This window comes from Leptonotus elevatus, chromosome 4 (genome assembly GCF_054856555.1).
Source record: "Leptonotus elevatus isolate MCC_2025b chromosome 4, RoL_Lele_1.0, whole genome shotgun sequence".
In the NCBI taxonomy this organism is placed as follows: domain Eukaryota; kingdom Metazoa; phylum Chordata; class Actinopteri; order Syngnathiformes; family Syngnathidae; genus Leptonotus; species Leptonotus elevatus.
Genome location: NC_141242.1, coordinates 18721649 through 18745410, shown reverse-complemented (window position 1 = coordinate 18745410; position 23762 = coordinate 18721649). Strand labels below are relative to the sequence as shown.

The following is a 23762-nucleotide window of genomic DNA, read 5'->3' as shown; positions in this document are numbered from 1 at the left end:
CGCTCCGCTGTCCGACCCCTCTTCGGCACCGATGCCTGGGTGTGGGGGGTCCCCGGGGGCTGGGGGTCGGGGGCCGGGGGGCTGCCGGTTGGTCGGGGTGGGGTCGGGGGGGTTGTTGGTGGGGGTGTCTGGGGGCTTGGGGGACTGGGGGCGGCTGGGGCTGGGTTGGGGTGGATGGGGGCGGGGGGATCGTGGGGGGAGCGGGGGCTGTGGACCGGTGGGGTGCCTGGCGGGCCTGCAGTGCCCCATCCTGCTGCGTTGGGTTGGGGTGGGGCCGCTCCTGCTCCTGGGTTTGCTCTCCAGCCGGTGGTCTTGGCGGGGCCCGGGGGTCGTCCTTTGGCGCTGCCGCGGCCTGGGGGGCCCTGAGGTGTTGCGCTTGCTCTGTCCTGGCAGGGGTCGACGGCTCCCCTCTTCGGTGGAGATTTTCATGCATGCCAGATCCACCACACCAGCATCTATCGAAACTCAGACGCAATCTGCTTCTTCCTCAGGTCATTGAATCGGTGGAGGCTGGTGTCTGTGGATCTCACTCTGCTTCGTTTGTCCTTCCTTCCTTTCCTCAGTCTCTCCTTTGGTCTCTTGAGGTCTCCCTGATTTTTTGGATTTGTTGGAATTTAGATGTTTCTGGGGTTGGTGAAGAACTCTGGTTGGTGGCCCGGTGGGTGGTGTCTGGTCGGTGCTGGATTTCACCTTCCTTTGTTTTCTTTGGTCCTTCCTCGGGTCTCCTGACGGCGGTGTTCGGTTTAGGTGAACGGTATGGGATTTTTTTCAAATAGGTTTTTGGTGAACTAACGAATACACACACGCACGCATGCACACACGCACATACAGATACACATACTCACCCACATACAAAAAAAAAAAAGAGCAATGATGATGACGTTACCGAATGAACAATACTGAGCTCTTTTAGAAAAAAAAAGAAAAAAAAAGAATTACTTGCGTAACGTAATATCTTTCTTAGTGTCAGTTGGAGTTTATTTGGTTTTGATAGATATAACTCTATATCATCCGAGTTCTCAGAAGATAAGATTTTATTTACATTTTAGATATTTTAACTAATAAGTAAAGTGTTACTTATTTCTTAAATTTAACTCAAACATGATTATTACAATTATTTTGTGGATTAGTGTAGTAACAGATACGCTGAGGTATCAATACTTCTTTTACTATTATTTATAGGTAAATTAAGTAAACAGTAAGAGCAAGCAAAGTATCCCAAATCGGCTTATTACTTTTAACCTTTTTCTAACGTTAAGTTCTATTTCAGTCATACTTCTAACAACCACTTAGGTCTTTTAACGAAAGAAAAACTATACCTTACCATGAACCTTTATAGTTACTTCGTCTTATTTTAGATTAGGAAAACAAGCCCGGGCGGGTTTAATAAAACCAGCTAAACTTATTTAGGTCTTAACAAGTGCAACCGATCATTAGAAGAGGAGCCGCTGTAAAAAGAGCGTGTTTAGATTTGATCTTTATTTTGAATTGGTTACTCAATAAAGGTTTATCTGAAGCAAGACCGGCTGACGCGGTGAGAACCTAAACGAATCCTTCTCGCAGCCGACTTGAAGCGCTCCCGTCAACTCCTCAACTTTGGCTGTGTTACAGCGGATGGAGATAAAGGGGAGCTTTACCCCATTGAACGGAGAGTCGACGACGTAAGCGAGATCTGACACTAGGGCGTAGCAATCTACTGTAAGGATCGTATTTTTTTTCACCTTATAAACTCATGTATATGTTATCGTTAATTACCTCGCAGGGATAATATGATTATCTTTTATGCAGTGTTTGGGTTCTAAGTATGTAACGATCCTTAGCGCTGTGTACTGGTCATCTGATTTCCATGGCTTGATATCTACATATCTTTACGGATGAAATGACACAACACTCCTTACAACTATATACATTTTTGTTTCGCTTGGCACATTCTTAAAATAAAATAGGAAAATAGTAATGAAAGCAGCTCTTTGGTGTCGTTTGTTCCTAGAGGCTTGCAAGATAGCATCTTATCTTGAGGAGATAACAGGCATAGTAGACAGAAACAAAAATTCTCTCCCACTACTGCCCAGAAACACACACAAACACACAGACTTTTCAGTATCACACTCTTATTTTGAAGTTATTCTCCACCAGTGTCTCCACTGCACCAAAGCAATAGGAAAGCAAGGGAGAGAAGAGCCGTCCCCAAAAGATCACCAAGAGCTGTGAGATAGGGTATAGAGTAACTGTCGGGGTCTTTACCCCTCTTCCACAGACAGTGGACAATACAGTCAGCTATGCACAACAAGGAAAAAACCTGTGGGGCAGAAACATTGAAGAAATGTTTAGTTTAGTTGGTTTTTTAAACTGACAATGTGTGCAAACAAAGCATGAGCATACATCTAACTTACCTGAATCAAGGAAGCAGTCAAGAATGTAACAGTGAAAAGCGCACTAGGCATGGTGTGGGCCCCTTTTATCAGGTGAATAATGTATAAGAAAATCAGCTGGCCAGGAATGACAATAAGAAGTAGCACCTTTGCAGATGTGTGATTTGGTCCTGATAATAATAATCAGACAATCATTATACAGCTTTCCCCCGCCACCCATTTACAAATGGTACGACTCTTTTGACATTTCACCTGAACCAAAGAAGATGCTGCAGGGCTGATGGCACCTTTTACGATCTTCAGGAACCTCCCCGTGTGGAAAATTCAAATGCAAATTTGTGGAAATGCGGCTCGCTTGTATGGAGACAAGGTTGCCGCCAATGCCTGGTGAGAATAGGGATTAAAAAAAAAGTAAGGGCGTCGCCAGCACAACCTTTATGTCATTGAATAAAGAGAGGTTGACTTGGTGCTTGAATTTCTAATTTTTAATTTTCAAATGTCATTAACAGGTCTGAATTCCTCAGATCTCGCTTACCCTGCCAACTTTCCATTCAATGGGTTAAAACTAAGGAGTTGATGGGAACTCTCCAAGCCGGCTGCAAGAAGGATTCGTTTTTGGTTCTCACCGCCCTGGTTTTAGTGTCAGCCCGGTCTCGCTTTAGATGAAATCCTTATTGATAAGTGTGTAACGGTTTAAAAATTTCCTTTATTTATTTATTTGTTTGTTTTTAGTATTTTTATTACTCAGTAATGAGACTGGTTAGATGATTTAACTGTTCTACTCCTTCTTCTATGACTTTTTCCCCCAAACAAGTATCTGTACTTCTAATTTAGTACAGAGTCTAAACAGGCTTATATATTGTTACTGTCTTCTCTGTAATCTGGACCACATTGTCAGACAGCAATTCGAATGAGATGAGATGATTATATAATATGACATTGGCATTCCCACGCATGACCAAGCAGACACCTTTCTTTTTATCTTCAAAACAACCAGGAAGTATGCTCTAACGCACAATAACACCCCCACTTTCACTACAAGGAACTGGTACCAGAACCTCGCAATAGATTGTAAATTACTGCCGCAGACACGGGACCAAAGTTCAACCCAGGGGGTGAATCACAACAACTCAATGAAATTGCCTCCAGTTCAAGCTCGACAGGGGAGAAGACCCCATGGGGCCTTTTTCCTGATCACTATTTTAACCCCCTGAGGAACACGAAGTCTGGTTGATTAACACTTTAAGGGCCACCATGCACTGTAGCAAATTGTTGTAATATCTACAGTAAAAATTTACAGCATTTTCTTGTGACCCTTGTGAGGAATAAGTGGTTAAGAAAATGAATGGATGGCTATTACAACATTCATTTAATCTAAATATACTTTCTATTTGGTGATTTTACATTATTTACAAGATTTTACTCAAGTAAATATCTGTTACAAGCTTTGTAGAAAAAAGTATAAGCAGAAGCACAAAAATGTGATTAATCGCGATTAATTACAGAAAATTGTGCGATTAATTAGCTAAAAATCACTTAAGAGCACTAATACACACATATATATATATATACATATATATATATATATATATACACACACACACACACACACGCACACCACACACACACAGTGGTACCTCGGAGTTTGAAGATTATTTGTTCCTGCGAAGTGTTCGAAGTCCGAATTGTTCAACCTCCGGAAAAAAAATTCCCATAGGAAATAATGTAAATGCAATTCATCCGTTCCCAAGCACAAAAACAGAACATTTCTATTTTAATTTATATTTATGTTTTTTACATTTACAGTACAGTACAGTATTTAAACAATAAAAAAATACCTTACCTTACCTGTTGTGGTGTAATGGCATCAGTGAATGATAAATGCTATGTTAATGCTAGCTTTAGTTCAGTGCTGAGTTTGTGTATTTTACTGGCACTGTTGTCTTTCTTTGGGCCTATGGCAAAGAAAATTGTCATGAAAAATCAAAAGTAGAGTATGGAGCACCTGACTGGAAATGAGCGGTGCATCGTCTACCGCAACGTGAGCATTCGGCATTGCTCGGCTTCACTCGGCTACCCGCTTTCAAGGTACGTTCATCTTAGCTTGCTTTGCTCGAACTCCGAAAATGAGTTCAAACTACGAGGCATTTTTTACTCTGATTTTTTGGGTTGAAGTCCGAATTGTATGAGTTCCGAGACGTTCAAACTCCAAGGTTCCACTGTATGTATGTATGTATATATATATATATATATATATATATATATACACACACACACACACACACACAAATCTAGTCAGTACAAATCTAATGAGGTTTTACTGAAGTTTGTGCCATCATTTTTTTACTCTTTTTAAAACTAAACTGTAACAAAAACATCCCCTAGAGCAGGGGTGGGCACACAGTCCTGCAGGTTTTAGATGTTTCTCTTCTCCAACACAGCTGATATATGATCAGTTCATCAGCAAACTTTGCATAAGCTTGGTAACAGGGATGTGATTTGACCAAAGTGAAATTATCTGAAAATTTAGCCGGGGGTCTGGGGGCCGCGGGCACTCAGCTCGGTCCAGAGCTCATGGGTTTTCCGTGTTTTTAAGTACTTTCAATGCACTCAAATGACAAAGAAATAGACAAAACAACAGCATAAATTTTCAATGTATATTGAACTATCCCATATAAAATTGCAGTTTTAGTCAACTCAAAATCAGTCACATTCAAAAACATTGGACTGCCTTTGCTTTTAAAAACTATCACTGAGAATATCATCATATATATTTACCATGCAATAAATCATTTAATCAATCATTCTTAATTTAATACATAATGCATAACAAAAACATAAAATACCTCATGCAGCAAGCTCTGGTAAAAACACAATCATGCATTCGTCGAATGCATGACTAAGATCATCTCTGTAACTGCATACATCAAGACAGTCAACATATTGAAACCTGAAAAGTGCAAACATGCAGCATTCATTTGAGTTTGTGTCAATGATTAACCATGTTAAATATTTATGGCCATTTTTATTACGTTATAATATTTTCGAAAATTTGATTTCGATTAATTTGAAAAGTTTACCACCGACCTCAAAATTCACGACTGTATCAGCAACTGGTACAGGTTGTTGGGGTGGATCACGTCTCTCTATTACCGCTTCCAATTGTGATGTCAATAAGGGATGGAGGCCGTAAAGTTTTGGAGTTTTCGTTTGGGCACCGAAACTTCCAGCGATGGAATAATTTGTTGTTCTTGACTGGAGTTCTTTCACGTGTTTTTTGCTCTTTGCGTGACTTTCAAGAGCTTTGAAACCTCTCCCACCATAGTCAATGGTATCATGGCACCAAATGCAAAGCGCTTTCCCGGCACGATCGATCTTCCGAATAAAGTCACTGAACAAATTCGTCACAGTCTTCTTTCCAACATTTGTAGATATATCCTTCTCTAACCAGTCCCATCGAAACTTGTTTTTTACGATCTTGTCAATTTCCTTAACTCGCGGAGCATCTTTGCGTTCGATCACGGACATCTTTCTTTAAACACCCGGCAAAAACGTCTGAGAAATGAACAATGGCATACTCCTATGCCTTTATAACAAGCGCGTTTATTGGTCAACACGGAGACTTCAGCCAATCGCAAGATCCGTTTCATTTCAGTTACGGAAACACTAAAATGGAATGCTGTCGAAAGACGAAATCGGATTTTTTACCACTTAAAAAATTTTAACATTTTATTTTTGGAGATTAAAAAAGCGGAATTCCGCGAATTAGCGGAAAAATCACATCCCTGTTGGTAACGATCCTGTTGATTGGAATCAGCTGCGTTGCAGCAGGGAAACCTCCAAAACCTGCAGGACCAAGTTTGTCCACCACTGCCCTAGAGGGTAGTGCTCAACTGCAGGGGCGTGGGGCCGGAAGTCCTTCAAAGGGCATGGAAGCCGTGCCCAGAAGTGATCTCAACCCTCTATTTTGATTGACAGCAATCATTCAATCAGTTTTGACATATGGGGTCGCAAGACCAAAAGTGACTTCATCCAGATCAAAGGGTACAACTGTTGTTAAATTTTATTTATCGACAGGAAATGGGACCACAACTGGCATTATCTATTTATCACTGTTGATTCACAGCTGTTAATCAAACTCCTTATCTGTCCATCAATCTCCATCTCAGCTCATCAACCAAATTTTGACATTAGCGGAAAATTCTCAAACTCTACTCACCATTGATAACTGGGGCATAAAGTATGATTCCAGCCAAGTTTGGATCTGACATGGTCTTATCCAGGATAAGGCCACCCATACTAAAAAATAAAATTTAAAAAAGACATAAACCAGAGAACCGAGTTTCAGATAGCAGATAATAAATACTTTTAACTCACTCACTCACACACACACATGTTGGGTTTACATTTCTAGTGGGGACATCTATTTGCAGTGATTCCGTTTAATTCACTCCGCCGCTCCTAATGCTACATTCACACCAAAACCGAAACGGTGATCTGAAACGCTTCCTTCGCTAATAATGTCTTCTTCGGTCTGGACAGGTTTGTAATCCAAACAGAGATTTAAAACGAACGTTAAAGCAGTAATTGGCTCGCGCCTGGAAAACCGCTTTGCTACATTCACACCAAAACCGAAACGGCCATCTGGAACCCTTCCTTCGCTAGCGTTTCACTGCGTAGAGTTTTTTGGAACGATTTTTGCTCATTCATGCCTTCACGCACACCGGAGAGGAGGAGGCGTGTCCCTCGGTGAACAACGACTGTAGAGCACTTTAGCGAGTCAACAAAAAGAGAGCACCGCCGACTACTTCTACATCTTTCCTGGGACTATACAGCTGGGGCACTATTTTCTCCAGCAGCGAGAGCTTTTTGAGGTACGTGATAGCACTTCCGCTTTTTTATTACCAGCACTTGTATGCTTACCATTCGGTCCCGGTTGGCCGTGTTGTTGCGCTCGGGGTGACAACAGACAGGACGCTGTGTGTGACGTAGCCGGTACTTGAAGCCGATTGGCTACCGTGAGGCGAAATGCGAAAAAAGTTCAAATTTTTCAACTTTAACGAACATGCGAGTGTCCCAGCGCTCCAAACGCGTCGCCCCATGCACTTTTGTTCTGGTCCGCGCGAAGTACACTGACTACAATGCAAACGCTCTGCCAAAACGCCTCCTCCCGGTTTTGGTGTGAATGCAGCATAAATCCGAGCCGCCGCTCTTTCGAGCCAATGGGAAAAAAAGAGCCAGCAGAAAAATAAAAATGCCCCTTCGTGCGCTGAGCCAAATGCTGCATTCACACCAAAACCGGGGGGAGGCGTTTTGCATTGTAGTCAATGTACTTTGCGCGGACCGGAACAAAAATGCGTGGGGCGGCGCAGAGGACGCGTTTGGAGCGCTGGGACGCGGTGCGGCGCAGCGAAATCCGCACATTCGTGCTAAAAATCCGCACAATCGCATGTTCGCCAAAGTTGAACAATTGTAACTTTTTTCGCATTTCGTCTCACGGTAGCCAATCGGCTTCAAGTACCGGCTACGTCATACACAGCGTCCTGTCTGTTGTCACCCTGAGCGCAACAACAATGGTGAGCAAGGAAGTAGCATACAAGTGCTGGTAACTGGTGAAAACAATCTTCTGTTTCAATTTAATTATAACTGTTTAGATTTAGTCATAACTGTGTTAACTCAGTAAAGATTGATGAGTGAAGATTCGTCCTTCTACTTATCTGGGAAAAGGAATGTGTTGGGAGGTTTCCTGTGTATACCTGAGGATGTGTATGTTTAAGTGCTGTCAAAGTCTTATTTGCTTTCTCCGTCTCCCGTCCATGATTCACAGGACTGGGGGGTTAAGGGAGGGGGGAGCTGCATCCTGTAGGAGGCTTGTACTACTTTTTCAATATTGTATAAGAATGCTGTGAGTTTGCTGTAAAGACACACACTGAGAGAAATCACTGATTGAGTGAGCTCGGCTGTGTCTCAGAAATGTCTGATGATAAAACCTTCGAAGGAAAAACTGTTCACATGATCTCAACTCTGATTCTGAAAACAATTTTACGAACACGCAGAAAACATAGATCATTTTCTAACACTGGTAAGTGTATTTACTTGCTGTTGAACTCGACCGAGGTAGCAGCAGTGTTTATCATACATGCCAAAGTTATTTAGCGCAACTGCCGGCCGCCCGATTGCCACTAAAAAAGCGGAAGTGCTATCACGTACCTCAAAAAGCTCTCGCTGCTGGAGAAAATAGTGCCCCAGCTGTATAGTCCCAGGAAAGAAGTGTGGTGCTCTTTTCTTGTTGACTCGCTAAAGTGCTCCACAGTCGTTGTTCACCGAGGCACACGCCTTCTCCTCTCCGGTGTGCGTGAATGCATGAATGAGCGGTAATCATTCCCAAAAACTCTACGCGGTGAAACGCTAGCGAAGGAAGCGTTCCAGATGGCCGTTTCGGTTTTGGTGTGAATGTAGCAAAACGTGGGTTTTCTCCGGGTACTCCGGTTTCCTCCCACATTCCAAAAACATGCATGGCAGGTGAATTGGACACTCCAAATTGTCCATAGGTGTGATTGTGAGTATGGTTGTTCGTCTCTGTGTGCCCTGCGATTGGCTGGCAACCAGTACAGGGAGTACCCCGCCTACTGCCCGAAGCCAGCTGGGATAGGCTCCAGCAACCCCGCGACCCTTGTCAGGACAAGCGGTACAGAAAATGGATGGATGGATGGATGTAGCAAAACGGTTTTCCAGGCGCGAGCCAATTGCTGCTTTAACGTTCGTTTTAAATCTCTGTTTGGATTACAAACCTGTCCGGACCAAAGAAGACATTCACTATGTTAGAAAACGAATCTTTGTTTTCCCGTGTTCATAATGTTGATTATCAAACTCAGACAATGAGATCGGTGAAATCAGGATTTATTTTCACATAAGCTTATGGACACATGAGTTCGGCCAAACGCCGCCATTTTTCTCCCGCATGTGTGACGTTCCTCCCCCGAGCAAGTCACTAATATCCTCCCCTGACTTTTCAAACCCCTCCCCGTCTTCTTCGTCCAATCCTCAGCCGTTCTTCTCCTTCCCAGACAGTCACATGATACATCAATACACGTCACCAAACTTCCCCCTCCTCTCCAAGATGTTGTTTTCAGAGCCGACCTAGATGTCCCTTCCCCCTTTCACAATGATGTTATGCAGAGATCAGATAAGAATTGAGTTGTTTTTCAGAGCAGACCTGCTGGCCCCTAGTAGAACAAAGGGATCTAATTAACACATTCGCTCTGCTCTCAGTACTGTGAAGAGAAAGCCCCTCTAACCACATTTAAATTCTCACACAAAACTATACTGAGTAAATCAAAGCAATTTTGTCCACTTCTACATAGTAATATTATAAATCAAACAGTTATAATTAAATTAATTCATTTCAACTATCAACTAAGGTAAGTCGGATGTTATTAGGACATGCGTCTTCTGTTAAATTTTGTGCTGCAGGGTGACAGTCACAATAATGGTGTATTTCAACCTTGTTTGGCTGCTATACTGAGGCAGGTGAACAGTTTTCGTGGGAGCTGACACTCGCTAAAGTCTGCTACAAACACTGCTCAGATGCACTTGTTACAATTTTAACTTTTTTGCTGCTGGAAAAATTTAAATAGAAACCTCAAGGAGATTATTGTTTGAGAAATCTCAATCGACATTTTTATCCAAATGATGCATATTTGTCACTCACAAAACAACATGCGGACACTTGACGGAGCGCGTCTCATAATGACCAGCTCAACGTAACGCAGGTTTATCGGCGGTGGTTTAAATTCATTTGGCCAGGTGACAACTCGGTGTTGCTAATGTGAGTAAAAAATAAAGTAATTGATAGTATTAGGCTAACATTAATGGCTACATGTCATTATGTAACTGCTGACTGGATTTTTCAGAGCTTATTGAAATATTTCCCAAAGAAGAGAAAGAATGATCTAGATGATGCTGATCAGGTACCATTTACCATTTAGTCACTCAAATTATGAGAGATTAAAAAACAACAACCATATTCTCTCTTGTTTAACTCACGCTCATGTTTTATGCAATCATATAAGGCAAATGACATTAGACAGGGAGCAGTGGGACAAAAATGAAGGAGCAGTGCAAAATGTTGCAGGAGTAACAGATAAGAATATAGGAGAGAACCCAGCAGGGACCCTAAATGGGTTGAGATTTTTTTTCTTTCAACAATGAATAGGGTATAGCATTCAATCAGTAGACTCAAACTACTAAAAACTATTTTAAAATTAGGGTGTAGTAAATTAAGAGAAACAATCTCATTTTTATTTTTTAGGTCAAGACTGACTTAAGGAATAGGCTGTAGACTCAGAGTGTTGAGGGTCTTCTGCCCAGATTTAGTTATAACTGTTTAGATTTAGTTATAACTGTTTTAGATTTAGTCATAACTGTTTTAATTTCCTCAGTAGAGCTTTGTTTTGCGGATATATCCTCGCCATGAGTGTTATCTCAATTTCTGCCAGGTGCAGTCAAAAACTGCATAACCTCCTCTATTTTCCCATCAATGGGCCATTTGTCTGTAGCTGAAGTCTTAACTTATACTAAGGAATGTCCGGTCTGAAACCTCCTCTATTTTCACATCGGAGGGCCATTTATCTTATGATTGAATGCTGGGGGTGTCTGTCTTGGTTGGGGGGAGAAAGGGGGGCTGGAGGCTGAGGGAAAAGGGAGGAGTTGTAATACTTTTTCAAGATAGTACCTCAAATGGGCTTTTGTTTTGTGTCTGAATAGTGTCCTTGAATTTATCTCTGTACGTCCGTCAACTTTGGTTGAACTGTTTGCTGGAAACTGTGGTACCGCCCTTCAAGATAGTATAAGAATATTGGGAGTCTGCTGTAACGACACACTTGCGAGGAACAGCTGTGCTTCTGTAAACCCGCTTGTGAAGGAACTGTTCACCGATCTCCAGTCTGTATTCAGAAAATCAACATTCTCACTACCCGGAACAAAACGAACACGCGGAAGACAAAGATTGTTTTCCAACAAGAGCAACCACCTTGCCGCATGTATGATGCTGAGTATCAGCGGGTCACCTATCGGAGAGTTCTCATGCAACAGAGCCTTAGAGCGCTTCTTTAAAAAAATAAAAAATAAAATAACATCATTGTTCTGAGGCAGGGGGCAAGCTGTGCCATTGCTTAGGCCATGTACAGAAATTGTTTTTGTTTTTACTTTTATTTTCCATTGTTGTATTTGTGAAAGTGTCATTTGTTCACACTATCACGGAATCCATGCAAGTTGAATCAAACCAATGTAAATACCTGCTGATGACCATTGCTGTTACAATTGGTTCCCACCCAGTGCGGAGGAGGATTTGACTAGCAGGGTGTTTGGAGGAGATCACAATCCACAGAGGTATCAGGCACAACAAAAACAGATCCAAGAGGTACAACACATACGAATACAGCTCTGTCAAGAGAAAGTGTTGTAAGTTAGAATTTACTTCACACATGTCCTGTAACCTTAGTGAGGAGAAGGGGGGGACCGTTTATTAAAATAGTGTAAAAAAATGTTTTTACAGTTTAATTCTTTGAATTTCATGTTATTATTACAGTAGTCATAATAGTTGCATAATTGAACAAGGTGACCACATCTGAGAAAGAGCACATGTTCATGCAATTTGAGTAGTGTTAATCGCCCACACCTACAGTAAAGACAGTAGCAGAAACAGATACTGTACATGTGTAAATCTGGTAAATGACTACATGAAATGAATAAGGCCTAGTTAAATTCAAAGTTAAATCAGAACTATTGTGTAAGGCCAGTGTGACACCTACACTCATGGACATCAACATGTCCTGCTCTGAGCCGTCAGTGTTGATGCAAAGTGCAGTCTACACTGTAAAAAAAATTGTACACGCAGTTGTTCATTGAAAGTAATAATTTCCATTCAAAAACAGGATAAAGTTATTGATTTGATTGATTGTGTAAAACATTTATTTTGCATTGACAGGAACTAAATAAACGTAATTATACATAATTTTTCTTCATGCCCTCCAGGTAATATATTTAGTTTTTAATTTGGTAGTTAGAGGGTCAACTGCTTTCAGAAAGCAGACTTTCATTTAATATTCTTTAATTACAGCTTAGATTGTGTGGGTCTGTTACCACGTGTGTTTGTTGGGGCTCATTTGCTTGTTAGACAATCTGTTTTGAGACTGTCCATGGGATATTATAAATGGGATATTCTCCTTCCATCCTCACCTCATCTCAAGCTCATATGTTGCATATGGCTCATGTTTTAAGATTAATAAATATATTTTGAGGATACTCTGTTGGCCAAGTGTCTTTTTGCCTCTTTATAAGATGCGTAATATAATTCCCCCCATACATGACATATTACTCTATCCATATGGGGTATATGCCACGGAGGAGGCGGGACTTCCGACTTCCTGTTTTTCACACATCAGCTTTGTTTCCGTTTCCTGTTTGGGACGTGTGGGTCGCGTCCCAGTTCTTGCGCTTCCACCTTTGTGCCCCTCGGTTGCGCGTTCCCGTCGACGGGTGCGAGTGTGTAGTATGTCTGTCTAAGTTGTCCGAAGCATTTCAGAGAGTTGAGACGCCCTGCGTGCTCCCACTCATCCGCGGTTGGGGGGGAGCAGGGGAAGGGGTGCGAGTGTTGGACCGCGGCCATCAGTGGCCGTAAACGACGCTGACGTGTGAAACTCGGAAGTCGGAAGTCCGTGGCATCTACCCCATTAGATATGACTTATGACACATCTCTGTCTTGCGTTCATCAAATGAGATTTACTTAATAATTGAATCTTAGAATAATAATAGCATAATGATAATTTGATCTGAGAGTAATTCTAAGATCTGTGTTTGAGCCAGTGTTTTAATAATAATAATAAGAATAAGAAGAAGAAATTTTAATTTACTGCATACCGAATTGAACCGAAAACCGTCAGCACAACACTAAACCGAACCATAGATTTTGTGAACCGTTCCACCCCTGATATATATTTGTTGTTCATGACTTTTGGGGTGTTTCCTATAGGGATACCACTGTGGTTATACACTTAATTCTACTTACCTATGAAGGAGTAGAACCACTGACTGATGTAAGCTAGTAAGGCCAGAGTGATGAGGTCTCCAAAACTGGCTGCCATGGGTGTGGCCACATTGTCAGGGTTGATCCCAGTCCGCTTTGAGCCGATGATCACTCCCACCATTATAATACCTAGAAAGAGTCCAAGTGTATGGACCAGTATTTAATTTTACGGAAATGCTTTGAATGAATGAATGATTTATTTATTTATTTGTTTGTTTGTTTATTTCAGCTCCATACATAACACAGAAACGAAAACACAAACATCCTTTCAAATAAATCATCCATCCATCCATTATCTGAACCATTAATACTCAATTAACTGAAAAAGTAATAGGCTGAAGCACCAGGCATATTCCCAGCAAACACGTACAGTTGGACTAGTTGGGCTTTAGCAAGGCATGGGCTTCGTTGTTAGACCCCACTTGGGCAGTAGGTGCGGAGTAGATGGGCAACTAAAAATGGGAAATAAGTGGGCTCTGGCTGGGTTCCACTCCAAAAATATTTGAAAAATAATATTTTGCACAGTAACAGCATAGGCAATGGAACTTATTACCTGGTCTATATTTCTTTACAATTAAATTTAAAAAAAATTTAGGGGGGAAAATGCACGCAAAAAAAAAAAATTTTTTACTTCAAATTAATATGTATTATTTGGACCGTAAATGGGACATTTCACACAAATTTTATAACGCAAGATCACTATTCCAACCTCGGGAAAAAAAAGCTGCACAGCATTCTGAAACCTGTGGGGGAAACCCCTCCCCCTTCGAGCCAATTAAAGGAAGTCTGCCACCCAGCAACATTTTGCCACCTTCGCCGTTTGTTGCCCAACACACCCATGTGGAGCCCAGGTGGGTTAGATATGGACTGCTGAATGGACCCAGCTGGGTCCCAATTAATTCGGCTGGGTCCCACTTGTTACGTGTGCTGACCCTCCCAAGCCTGTGCCGCTCAGTGAGATACGAGCTTTAGGGAAGGCCCCTGTGGGTGCTCTAAAATCGTGCGAGTGTGTGTTGAATAGCCATCCTGAAATGGCATTGTCTGTAAATGGTCATCTGCAAAGATGGTCTTCTGGTGCTCAAAAACCTGTTAGTAGCCATTTTGAAATGACTTCAACCGCAAATGGTTTTCTGCGAATGGTCCATGAATGGCGCTCTTAAAAGATGCTATCGTGGTAGGTATGGTTCGAAATCAACCCAGAAAAAGTGCCTCGTCCCTATAGTTTTTGGGACTTTACTGCCCCCAGATGCCTTGCATTAAATATGATATAAAGCTAGTGCATCAGATGCCTACATTAAGCATTAATACAGCTACAGGAATGACCCGGGAGGACATTTTCTTATTGTTTTATGTTAAAAAGGGGGTGTGCGTAACACATTAGGACAACAATCAAATCGGTGGAATAGAACGGCGTTCCAAACTTCAACCAATTAGAAAAAGAGGTTGGCCTACGAAAAAGCTTTATAAACTGCTGTTATTCTTTGTGACTTCAGATCTTTATTCTTTTTTTTTGCAAACGAAGGATATTGCGTGTTAGTTAATAAACCCCCTCTGTGATCAGCCTGAAGCCTGGACTCCAGTCTCTGTCATTTTTAGAATGTTTTTGCCCACTCCAATTGAAAGACCTGGTACATCCACCTGATTTATGATTTGGCAAGTGAGCAGCGGTCCTTGTTTTCGTCGGCCTTCAGACCCGCCGCTGTGCCCTGAGGGGAAAGCCCCCTTCCCACCAATGCTACAACAATATGACAGAAGACAATTTTGTAATGTTCTATTACCTTGCAACAATGAAGCCACAAATGTGGTACAAACGCTGGTTGAACACAGAAGGACAACGTGATTAAATGGCATCCTTCCATCAGCAATCCAGCCCAACACAATAGCCATCAGGGAGGCTAAAAGGCCCAGAACAGTTGATTGTAGCTGTAGGATAAGTGGCATAAGTAAATAGAATCCATGGTAAAATACTAGAATGGCTGCTGGCTAGCGGATGACACATATTGATTTTAACAGGCTTTTCATATTGAACCTGCTTGAGTGCCAGGTTTCCAAGGATCAACATCCATTTTTCACTTGCAAGTTCCATTTGTCCTGTATTTACCTGTAATACAAACAAGTTTACAGTATATTAATACATTAAATATTAAGTTATAGTTATATTTTAAAGGAGTGATATAACAAATTGCAAATCATAAAGTTTCAGTATGGCATTTTATTTTGTTTGTTTATGTAATTTATGCAAATAATTATAGAAAACCAATGAGTATACTTAAAAAAGATTAATACAGTATAGTAGGGGTGTGCCCAAAAAAATCGATTCTCATTTAGTATGATTCAGAATCGATTTTAAATGTCCCAAACACGATTTTATATATAAAAAAAAAAGTATTTATTAATTTTTCTGGAGAGCTCAGTATTGTTCATTCGGTAATTTTACCGATTTGACATGTCATCATCTCTCTCTTTTATTCTTTTTTTAAAATATTTTTTTTAAATTCATTTTTATTTTGTATGTGGGTGAGTAAGTGTATGTGCATGTGCGTGTGTGCATGCGTGTGAGTGTGTATTCATTAGTTCACCTACATTTTAAATTAAATTAAATTAATTTAAATTATTTTATACTGTCTTGCCCTTGTTTGTTTGTGCCTTTATTGGGAGCACTGTTTATGTTGTACACGATTTGGCCACTTAGGGGCAGTGTGGTTCCGCTCATTCTGATACACTGTTAAGTTGTAGCCACATAGAAGCAAAAAGTCATGATCAAGTTATTCCAATATAAATTGTTTTGTTTTTTTGCAGTGTAGGATGTTAAGATGCTTCTCTGTATACATTCCTGAAGCGTTTTGTATGAATAGTCGTTCTTTTGAGTGATAAAAGTGCCACGAGTAGCGCGCTAATTAGTATTAGCGAGTCAGACTGGAGTAGATCATGACAATTCTTTGAATATCTATAAATTGTAGCAGAAATCATTGTCAATCAAATATTTTTTAATCTAAAATAGCTCTGAATCGAATCGCAGACCCAAAAATCGGAATCGAATTGAATCGAATCGTGAGACAGTCAAAGATTCCCAGCCCTACAGTATATTATCAGTATAATAAAAAGAAAAAACACACACTGACACGTTGGAAAGCAACAGGCAAAAGAAAAGTGTAGAAATAGTCAACATGAAATGGGTAATGAATCACTGACTTACAAACCTAAGATGTGAGAATTAGCTTCAGTAACTCATTTGTCCCACAGCATACAGTATATGCAGTGCAGGTGGATTTTTTTGTCACAGTCTTTACAACCCAGTGTGAGGTTTCACAAGGGGACAGAAACCCCATGATGCAAGGGAGTAAAGATAAAATTCTGTGGAAGAGACTGCTGTTTAAACTTATTTTTGATTATATCATTAAATTTAAGTCCCTTGGCTTTCTTTGTCCAGTATTTGTTTATTTTATTTATATAACGGAGGTAATATTTTCTCTCTCTTTTCGTTTCTTTCAATAGACACTGAAGGCTACACAACATGCAAACTGTTGGCTTGTGTGCATACAATAAACTCTGTGGATAAACTCTATGCTCACTAGCCCTTTTCTGCTCCAACACGACTTTGCCCCTGTGATCAGTTTTCCATGCCTTCCTGACACGGATCAAGACATAATGCTACCAAGCAACACTGAGCTGTCTGTTTTTGCTCATCGGCATGTGGCTGTTAGTCAAGACAAGGAGGCATGTTCGAGAGGAGTAAGGACAGCAAAAAGTCACTAGCTCGACTGGTTACACAAGATACCGGCTTGATCATAAAATAGTTGCTTCTACTACCTGGTTTGGAATGTGAAATGTCAGCATTTTTGAGCTGCGGAGACACCACGCAGTAGAATTGTGATCAATTAAATTGTGAGCTAGGTGAATGTTGACCTCACAAATGTTTTATCTAGGTGAATGGAGAAAAGAATCCGACAGAATGAAATCTTTTACAGTTGCATAATGTGTTCACAAGTACATGTACACAAGGCCCCATAATACCTAAGTCCGTACTTCGTATGTTTGCGCATGCCTGTGTTTCCACACTCACAGCTGTTGACAGTCGAGAGGCAAGAGTCATTTCCAGATTTCCTTTCATGCCCAACACAGCAGGAAGTAAAATGAAGATCTCTGTGATTTCTTGGAATACATCCCAGCTCTGCCATACAAATGCAAACATGGAAAAGTATTCATTCAAATCGTAAAAACCTTGTATGCAGTCGTGGTGATATTTAACTCATTCACTACCATTGACGGCTATAGACGTCAAAAATTCATTTGAACTATTTATATTAGTTTAAAATGTTGTTCCACTTTTGTTAACAAGATTAATCGTTAGTTAACTTAACTAGTGAAGTCATACGATTAATTACGATTAAAAATGTTACTCGCCTGACGCCCCTAATTTTTTATCATCTTTTCTCTTCTTTTTTTTTAAATCGCGTATTGTATTTAACTGTATGACTTCAATAGTTAACTCAAGATTATTATTATTTTTCTAAATGTACAATATTTTTTTCTCGATTTTCATACTCTTTTTAACAAAAGTGGGGGGGGGGGAGCTTTGACTTGTACTTGCTCTCAAGGAGAGTCTGAGGAGAAAAGTCAGCCCCCATGAAGATAAAGTCCAAATGAATTTTCACATACTAAAGCTGCTCGTGCTCCTCTCTCTCTTTCGCTCCAGTTCCCACATCCTCGAACAAAATGATGCATTCAAGAAGTCTGAAATAATAGCACTCACATGATGTCCAGGTCATGTTTGTAAATGAGAATTAGTTCTCAAACACTTTTAACACACAATAATAAAACACACGTAAGCCAGTTTGTTACAACTGCTGCTAGCTTCAGGCTAAAGTTATTGTAGTTGTTGTAACATTAATTCATGAGCTTATTTGTGTTAGCTATTGTTATGTTGTGAACATGCAAATATTTTGGGCTGTTGAATGTCTAAAACATGGATAGAAATGTAGTATGTTAGAGCAAAAAAAATAAAAACTCAATAGTTCAAATACTTGGCCATTGCTCGAGAGAAATATAAAAAAGGAAGGGTGCTATCATGTGGTTAATAATCGATTGTATCTATGTTTTTATACTTATTTTAAATTAATTTACTTTACTAGTTGGTCAAAATTCTTAAATGAGTATACATTATTTTTAATAATAATTATGAAAAAAATATGTGACTAAAATTAGACTACAGTAAAACATTTGGGAGTTTCCTATGACTAAAACTATCACATATAACCAAAATATGATTAAGTCTTATAAGTATTTTCGTGCAAAATAAAAACTAAGACTAAAACTAGAATGGATGCCAAAAACAATCCGCATCTTTCCAACCAACGATCCGGCCAGAATTGGCCCGCCACTGGGTTGACCCTCCAGGCGGGCTAGTCCGCTAAGCATGGATGAAACTCTGCATGTGGGCGGTATTATGTAACTTTGATGATTTGTGACATTTTTCGACATTAATGACTCGCTTAGAAACAAGATGTAATTACACACAATGACTGAAGCAGGCACTCCAAAATCCTTAGCAATCTAATCAGGTAATTTAAAAAAAGTACATTTTCAATAATATGTCCCCTTTAAAGTTTAAAGTTCTCACTTGGTTTAACCCTGGAGCCCCAATGTTCCCATGGTCATGAAACCATGATCCACATTTGGGTCATAACCCACCACTTGGGAACAATTCCACTTAGTAGTTATTTCTTCACCTGAACCACATCAAGAAGCAGTCCAGCAGAGATGGTTCCCAGCCCAGCCAGAAGGAACGGCACCAGAATCTGCAGCACCAAGGAGCAGATTGACTCGGAGGGTACCTCTGCACCACGTGGGATCTTTGCATCCTGAGACCCACTGAATCTTGACCCACTGTATTGCTCATTGGGCAAAAGTGGGTCTGTCTCGGTGTAGTCCTGTGGTTCATAATTGACAATGGCCGGTGAAATATTAATTCTCGGGGTAAGATGGTTCGGTTCTGCAGAGTGTTGTGGTAAGCGGTGGTTCTTGATGGGCCTTTTCTCCTCAGACCCACTTGTTTGCACTTCCTTTGATTCTGGGAAAACCATCATGTCAAGTTGGGTTCTGGCAGAATGGAATCCTACTAGCCCTAAAAAAAATTTTTTTTAAAATAACAACATGAACATAAACAAATTCATATAAGGCTACGTACATAAATCCATAAATTGCAAAGCAGTAGAAATGAAAATGTTCTGGTTGTTTGGCAGTTTGGTTCTGTTTTGGTTACAAAGTAGTAAAATAGAGTAGTTGTTTAGAGTCATCTGATGCAGACATTGCCTGCATTGTCACTCAACATACCAAAGTCCCATCCTCAGCACTGAGGTTATCTTGTCTGACAGAGATAGGCGACTTAATTTGAAATTCCTAAGAGATGCCTGAGTGTGAGACAACTGAGGTCATAGTCAAATGATTCATTCTTACAATTTGGAAAATAGTTTACTAAATAGAAGTTAGTAAAACGGCAATGACATATTTTCACTCATAATACTACTTAAAACATAAACATACATATACTAATTCAACACAAAGGAATTTGTATGAAATACAGAACAAGTACTGGAGACGGTGATTGAAGAGAAAGTTTTAACTCTGTCATCCACATATGAACTGTGTGTATGTCCAACTTAATGTCTACTAACCAGTTAGCAGTTACCTTAAACTAATTTAAAAAAAGGCCTCACCTTCAATGTTTAGTCATTCCACAGACAATATCTTCTCACGCTGCACGGCTAACTGTGACCCTACCCTGTAGCATCATCCTCTGAATGATGTACTGAGGCTGCGGAATGAGTTAAGTATGACATCGTCCCACCCCCACTCACAACAACTCAATACACACTCATACCATGACCAGAACAAATCATATAGCGAGCATGCTCACAATTTTTGACAGACATTTGTTAGGAGCGCTCTCATACTTACATTATTGTTTAGAGTAGACATTATAGCTGTTGTTACTAATACGGCACTATGTATATTCCAACCTTCAAGAGTAACCCAGGCTTTAGATTGCAGCTTAAAGATATTTCTTAGAGGCAAGTGTTGGCACCTCCTTGGTAGTTTGTGGTAATTCAGTGCCAGTTTGTGGCACCTTAGTGGAAGAGAGTGACACCAAAGTGCTTTTCCCTTATTTAGGGGGGGTCTAGACATATCTGAGACTGGCATAAAACACACATTATCTTTTGGTGATTTCGCTTTCTCTCTCTCTCTCTCTTTAATTTGCCAATTTTTGCCCCCAAAACATTAACCTACCTCCAAGGATGTAATTTATGGGGTGGTTAGAAATCCAGCCAACCCCCACAAGATCATGTCAATCAATCAAATTAATCAAGCCACGTTAATTTAGGGCTACAACTAACGTTGAATAATCTGCCGATTATTTTGTCAATTAATCAATGGCAGCATGGCTCGGTGGTAGGGTGGTCGTCTCCCAAGCCGAAGGTTGTGTGTTTGGTCCTCAGCCCTTGTGACCATGTTGAAGTGTCCTTGAGCAAGACACTGAACCTTAATTAGCTCCGAGTGGACCTGGCAGGGTCCTGCATGGCAGCAGCCTTACATTGGTGTATGAATGAGTGTATGTGAGGCTTTGTAACTACTACTCAGAATACAGTATTGAGACTAGTGGGGCTGCATAGAACATACTATTGTAAATATTTTTGTGTTGACTTCCCCTTCAATGGGATAGTGTGTAAAAAAAAATTTAATTTTCAATGTTCATTCATTTAAAAAAAAAACTGTTTATTTCACTAATATGCAAAAAAAATATGTTCTATCCTATCAACGTACTTTTTAAAAATATTATCGGAGGTCTAGTAACCTCTAATTATATTACAGTGGTCGCGCCTCACCTTACAGAAGGCTGACATGTTTCGCCGCCATCGTTCTGCTACTGATACCCAAAGCAGACAAACTTAGCGAACGTCGTAATTGGTGGTAGGCTTGCAAAGTGTGGTCTCTCTGAGGCACTGTAGTGCGTGTGCTTCAAAATGCACATGCTCTGAACTTAGGTCGTTGCGTTCTATTAGTTCACTACTATATGGCAAAAAATTACACTGTCCCTTTATGGAAAAACTCTATATTTGGATATATAGGTCTTTCTTTAAAATGACATGTCGTTTTTTGTTTTTTTTTGGTGGTGGTGGTGGGGCGAGGGGTAGATTTTTATGTTATGTGTCAAAATTACTAGTAGTATAGGTACTTGGTATCAGCATGGATGACTACTCAAGAGTTGAGTACTCAAACTGGGGTCTGTCTAAACAAAAAAAAATCCCGGATTGTTAATAAAAAATAAAGTGTTAACAAAAAAGAAAAGGTACTAACAAATGCAGTAAAAAAAAAATTGTGTTTGCAATCAAACTAAAGTCATGTTAAATAAATAAATAAATGGATTGAATATAAAAAATAAAAAATAAAGTTAGTTATATATTCGGTATTTATTTAATTTTCAAGAAACCATCAGTTTTACATTGTCTGTTGACAATTGTCACATAAAAGAAAGGAGAAAGACCCATGTCGGAAAGGAGGTAGGCTAGGCCTACAATACTTACTGATAAGGGGAAGAGGACGCCATTAAGTGTTGGTAGGATTTAGCTGTATGGAGTAGATGCCACGGATTTCAGACTTTCGGGTTTCACACATCAGCGTCGTTTCCGGCTTTGCTCCAACACTCGCACTCCCACCGCTCGTCCCCCCAACAACGGATGGGCGGGAGCGCGCAGGGCGTCTCAACTCTCTGAAATGCTTCGGACAACTGAGACGACGGACACACTACACACTCGCACCCGTCGACGGGAATGCGCAACCGAGGGACACAAAGGCGGAAGCGCAAGAACTGGGACGCAGCAGAAAACTGAAACAAAGTTGATGTGTGAAAACCAGGAAGTCGGAAGTCCCGCCTCCGTGGCATATTGACCAGTTGCACCGACGTCACGTGATCATGTGACTGCCCTATGACGGACGGCGGAAGGAAATGATTGTTGAATGGAAGTCGACTTAGTGACTTAGCGACTGTTATTTTACAAATGAAAAGTTATTATTGCCCGTGGAGCCATGGAATCTACTACTTCAACCAAAAGTTCGCCTGTCAGTTGAAGTGGCACATTTAGTCGAGACTCATAGAGCGTTTACTTAAGTTGGAGGTCGCTAGTTTGAAAAAAGCCCTTACCTTCTGTCACCTACTGTTTTTACCAAGTTAATCAAATCGGTGACTTTGCCGGAATTCACAGCGCATGACCTATATCATTATGTAGTCAATGCCGGTGTCTAACCCACTCTCCTCCTTACACCGGAGCTGATTTAAACGCTTGTCGCTGGCGGTCTGTGGGACGAGATGCTACGCTCGCATCGGGGACAATATACTTCGTAATGCAAAGGTAAAACTTGTTGATCATGCTAACTGACTTATTTTGACACATTCCGTTCTGTATTGAAACGCTGTGATGATGTTATGTTGACCAGCATGGAAAAAAAAAGACTAGTAGTGGCAAGCTATTGTTAACATTATTAACATTGTTTTACTGTTTCAATTTATATTTTAACCGTTTTGATTTTAGTTAGAGCTGTGTAATAATAAGACAACAGTTAATTCAAATGTTATTCAATCTATAGTCCATTGTTCTCTTCTCTGGGAAAGAGATGTCTAAGTAAGGTTTCTAAGTTATCTAAATGAGTAATGTTTGGAAGTTCACGCAGAGTTCTGTCCATAAATTATCTGGTCCAGGAGGTGCCGGGACCAATTATTTACCCACATCTGTAGTGGACTAAGATACGAGCTGAAGATTTATTATCTGTTTTTCAATTTCACTCTTCCCACAAGGGAAGGATGAAGGAGGGGGAGAGTATTTTCTGTAAACACTGCTTTTGTATAAGTTGGGATGAGCCCAGAAGGAGGGACATTTGGCGACCACTTCTGATTCAGCAAGGGTCGTGAATGACTTTAGAAATTTCTAAATAAAATACTTGCAAGTAAGCCTCTTCACTAGATCTCAACTTTGAGTTTTATTTCAACACGCAAGAAAATAAAGGCTGTTTTCTAACACTATGCAGTCATGTCATGAATATGATTCCGGCCGGCTCCAGAGTGGAAAAACTCCAAGCAAAAAGACGAAATCCTCCATTATTAAACAGTCAGACACACTTAATAGTTTTGAAGAAGATACATTTTAAAACTAAGATGTGTGTACGTGCAGTTAGAGTGGATCCTAACTATCTGGCTCCTTAATGTGATTTGAAACACGTAATTCGACACCTCTGTTATTAGAGTGTACGTT

At 40.4% G+C, this 23762-nt stretch overlaps 1 protein-coding gene across 2 annotated transcripts; it reads right to left on the bottom strand.

The window, feature by feature from the left end:
* Positions 1 to 206: 206 nt before the first annotated feature.
* slc41a2a (solute carrier family 41 member 2a) lies at positions 207 to 22294 on the bottom strand. Of its 2 annotated transcripts, none has more exons than XM_086073414.1 (11): positions 22041 to 22294; positions 19188 to 19582; positions 17522 to 17629; positions 15488 to 15559; positions 15237 to 15381; positions 13441 to 13587; positions 11669 to 11816; positions 6592 to 6671; positions 2625 to 2756; positions 2394 to 2542; positions 207 to 2299 (listed from the first exon to the last, which is right to left on the bottom strand). In XM_086073414.1, exons 2-11 carry the CDS (start codon positions 19542 to 19544, stop codon positions 2123 to 2125), a joined length of 1515 nt encoding a protein of 504 aa, XP_085929540.1. In that variant the 5' UTR covers positions 19545 to 19582; positions 22041 to 22294; the 3' UTR covers positions 207 to 2122. The 2 variants fall into 2 exon arrangements, with proteins under 2 accessions (XP_085929540.1, XP_085929539.1); XM_086073413.1 differs by lacking the exon at positions 22041 to 22294 and adding an exon at positions 20175 to 20305.
* Between the last annotated feature and the right edge of the window lie 1468 nt (positions 22295 to 23762).

Bases quoted from the DNA above. Each gene is read 5' to 3' on its own strand.
- slc41a2a (XM_086073414.1), bottom strand. From the start codon at position 19,544: ATGATGGTTTTCCCAGAATCAAAGGAAGTGCAAACAAGTGGGTCTGAG. The intron at 15,382-15,487 runs GTTCAATATGAA...CTTATCCTACAG, and splicing joins GAAACCTGGCACTCAAGCAG to CTACAATCAACTGTTCTGGG. The intron at 11,817-13,440 runs GTAAGTAGAATT...TTCTCTTGACAG, and splicing joins GTGGTTCTACTCCTTCATAG to AGCTGTATTCGTATGTGTTG.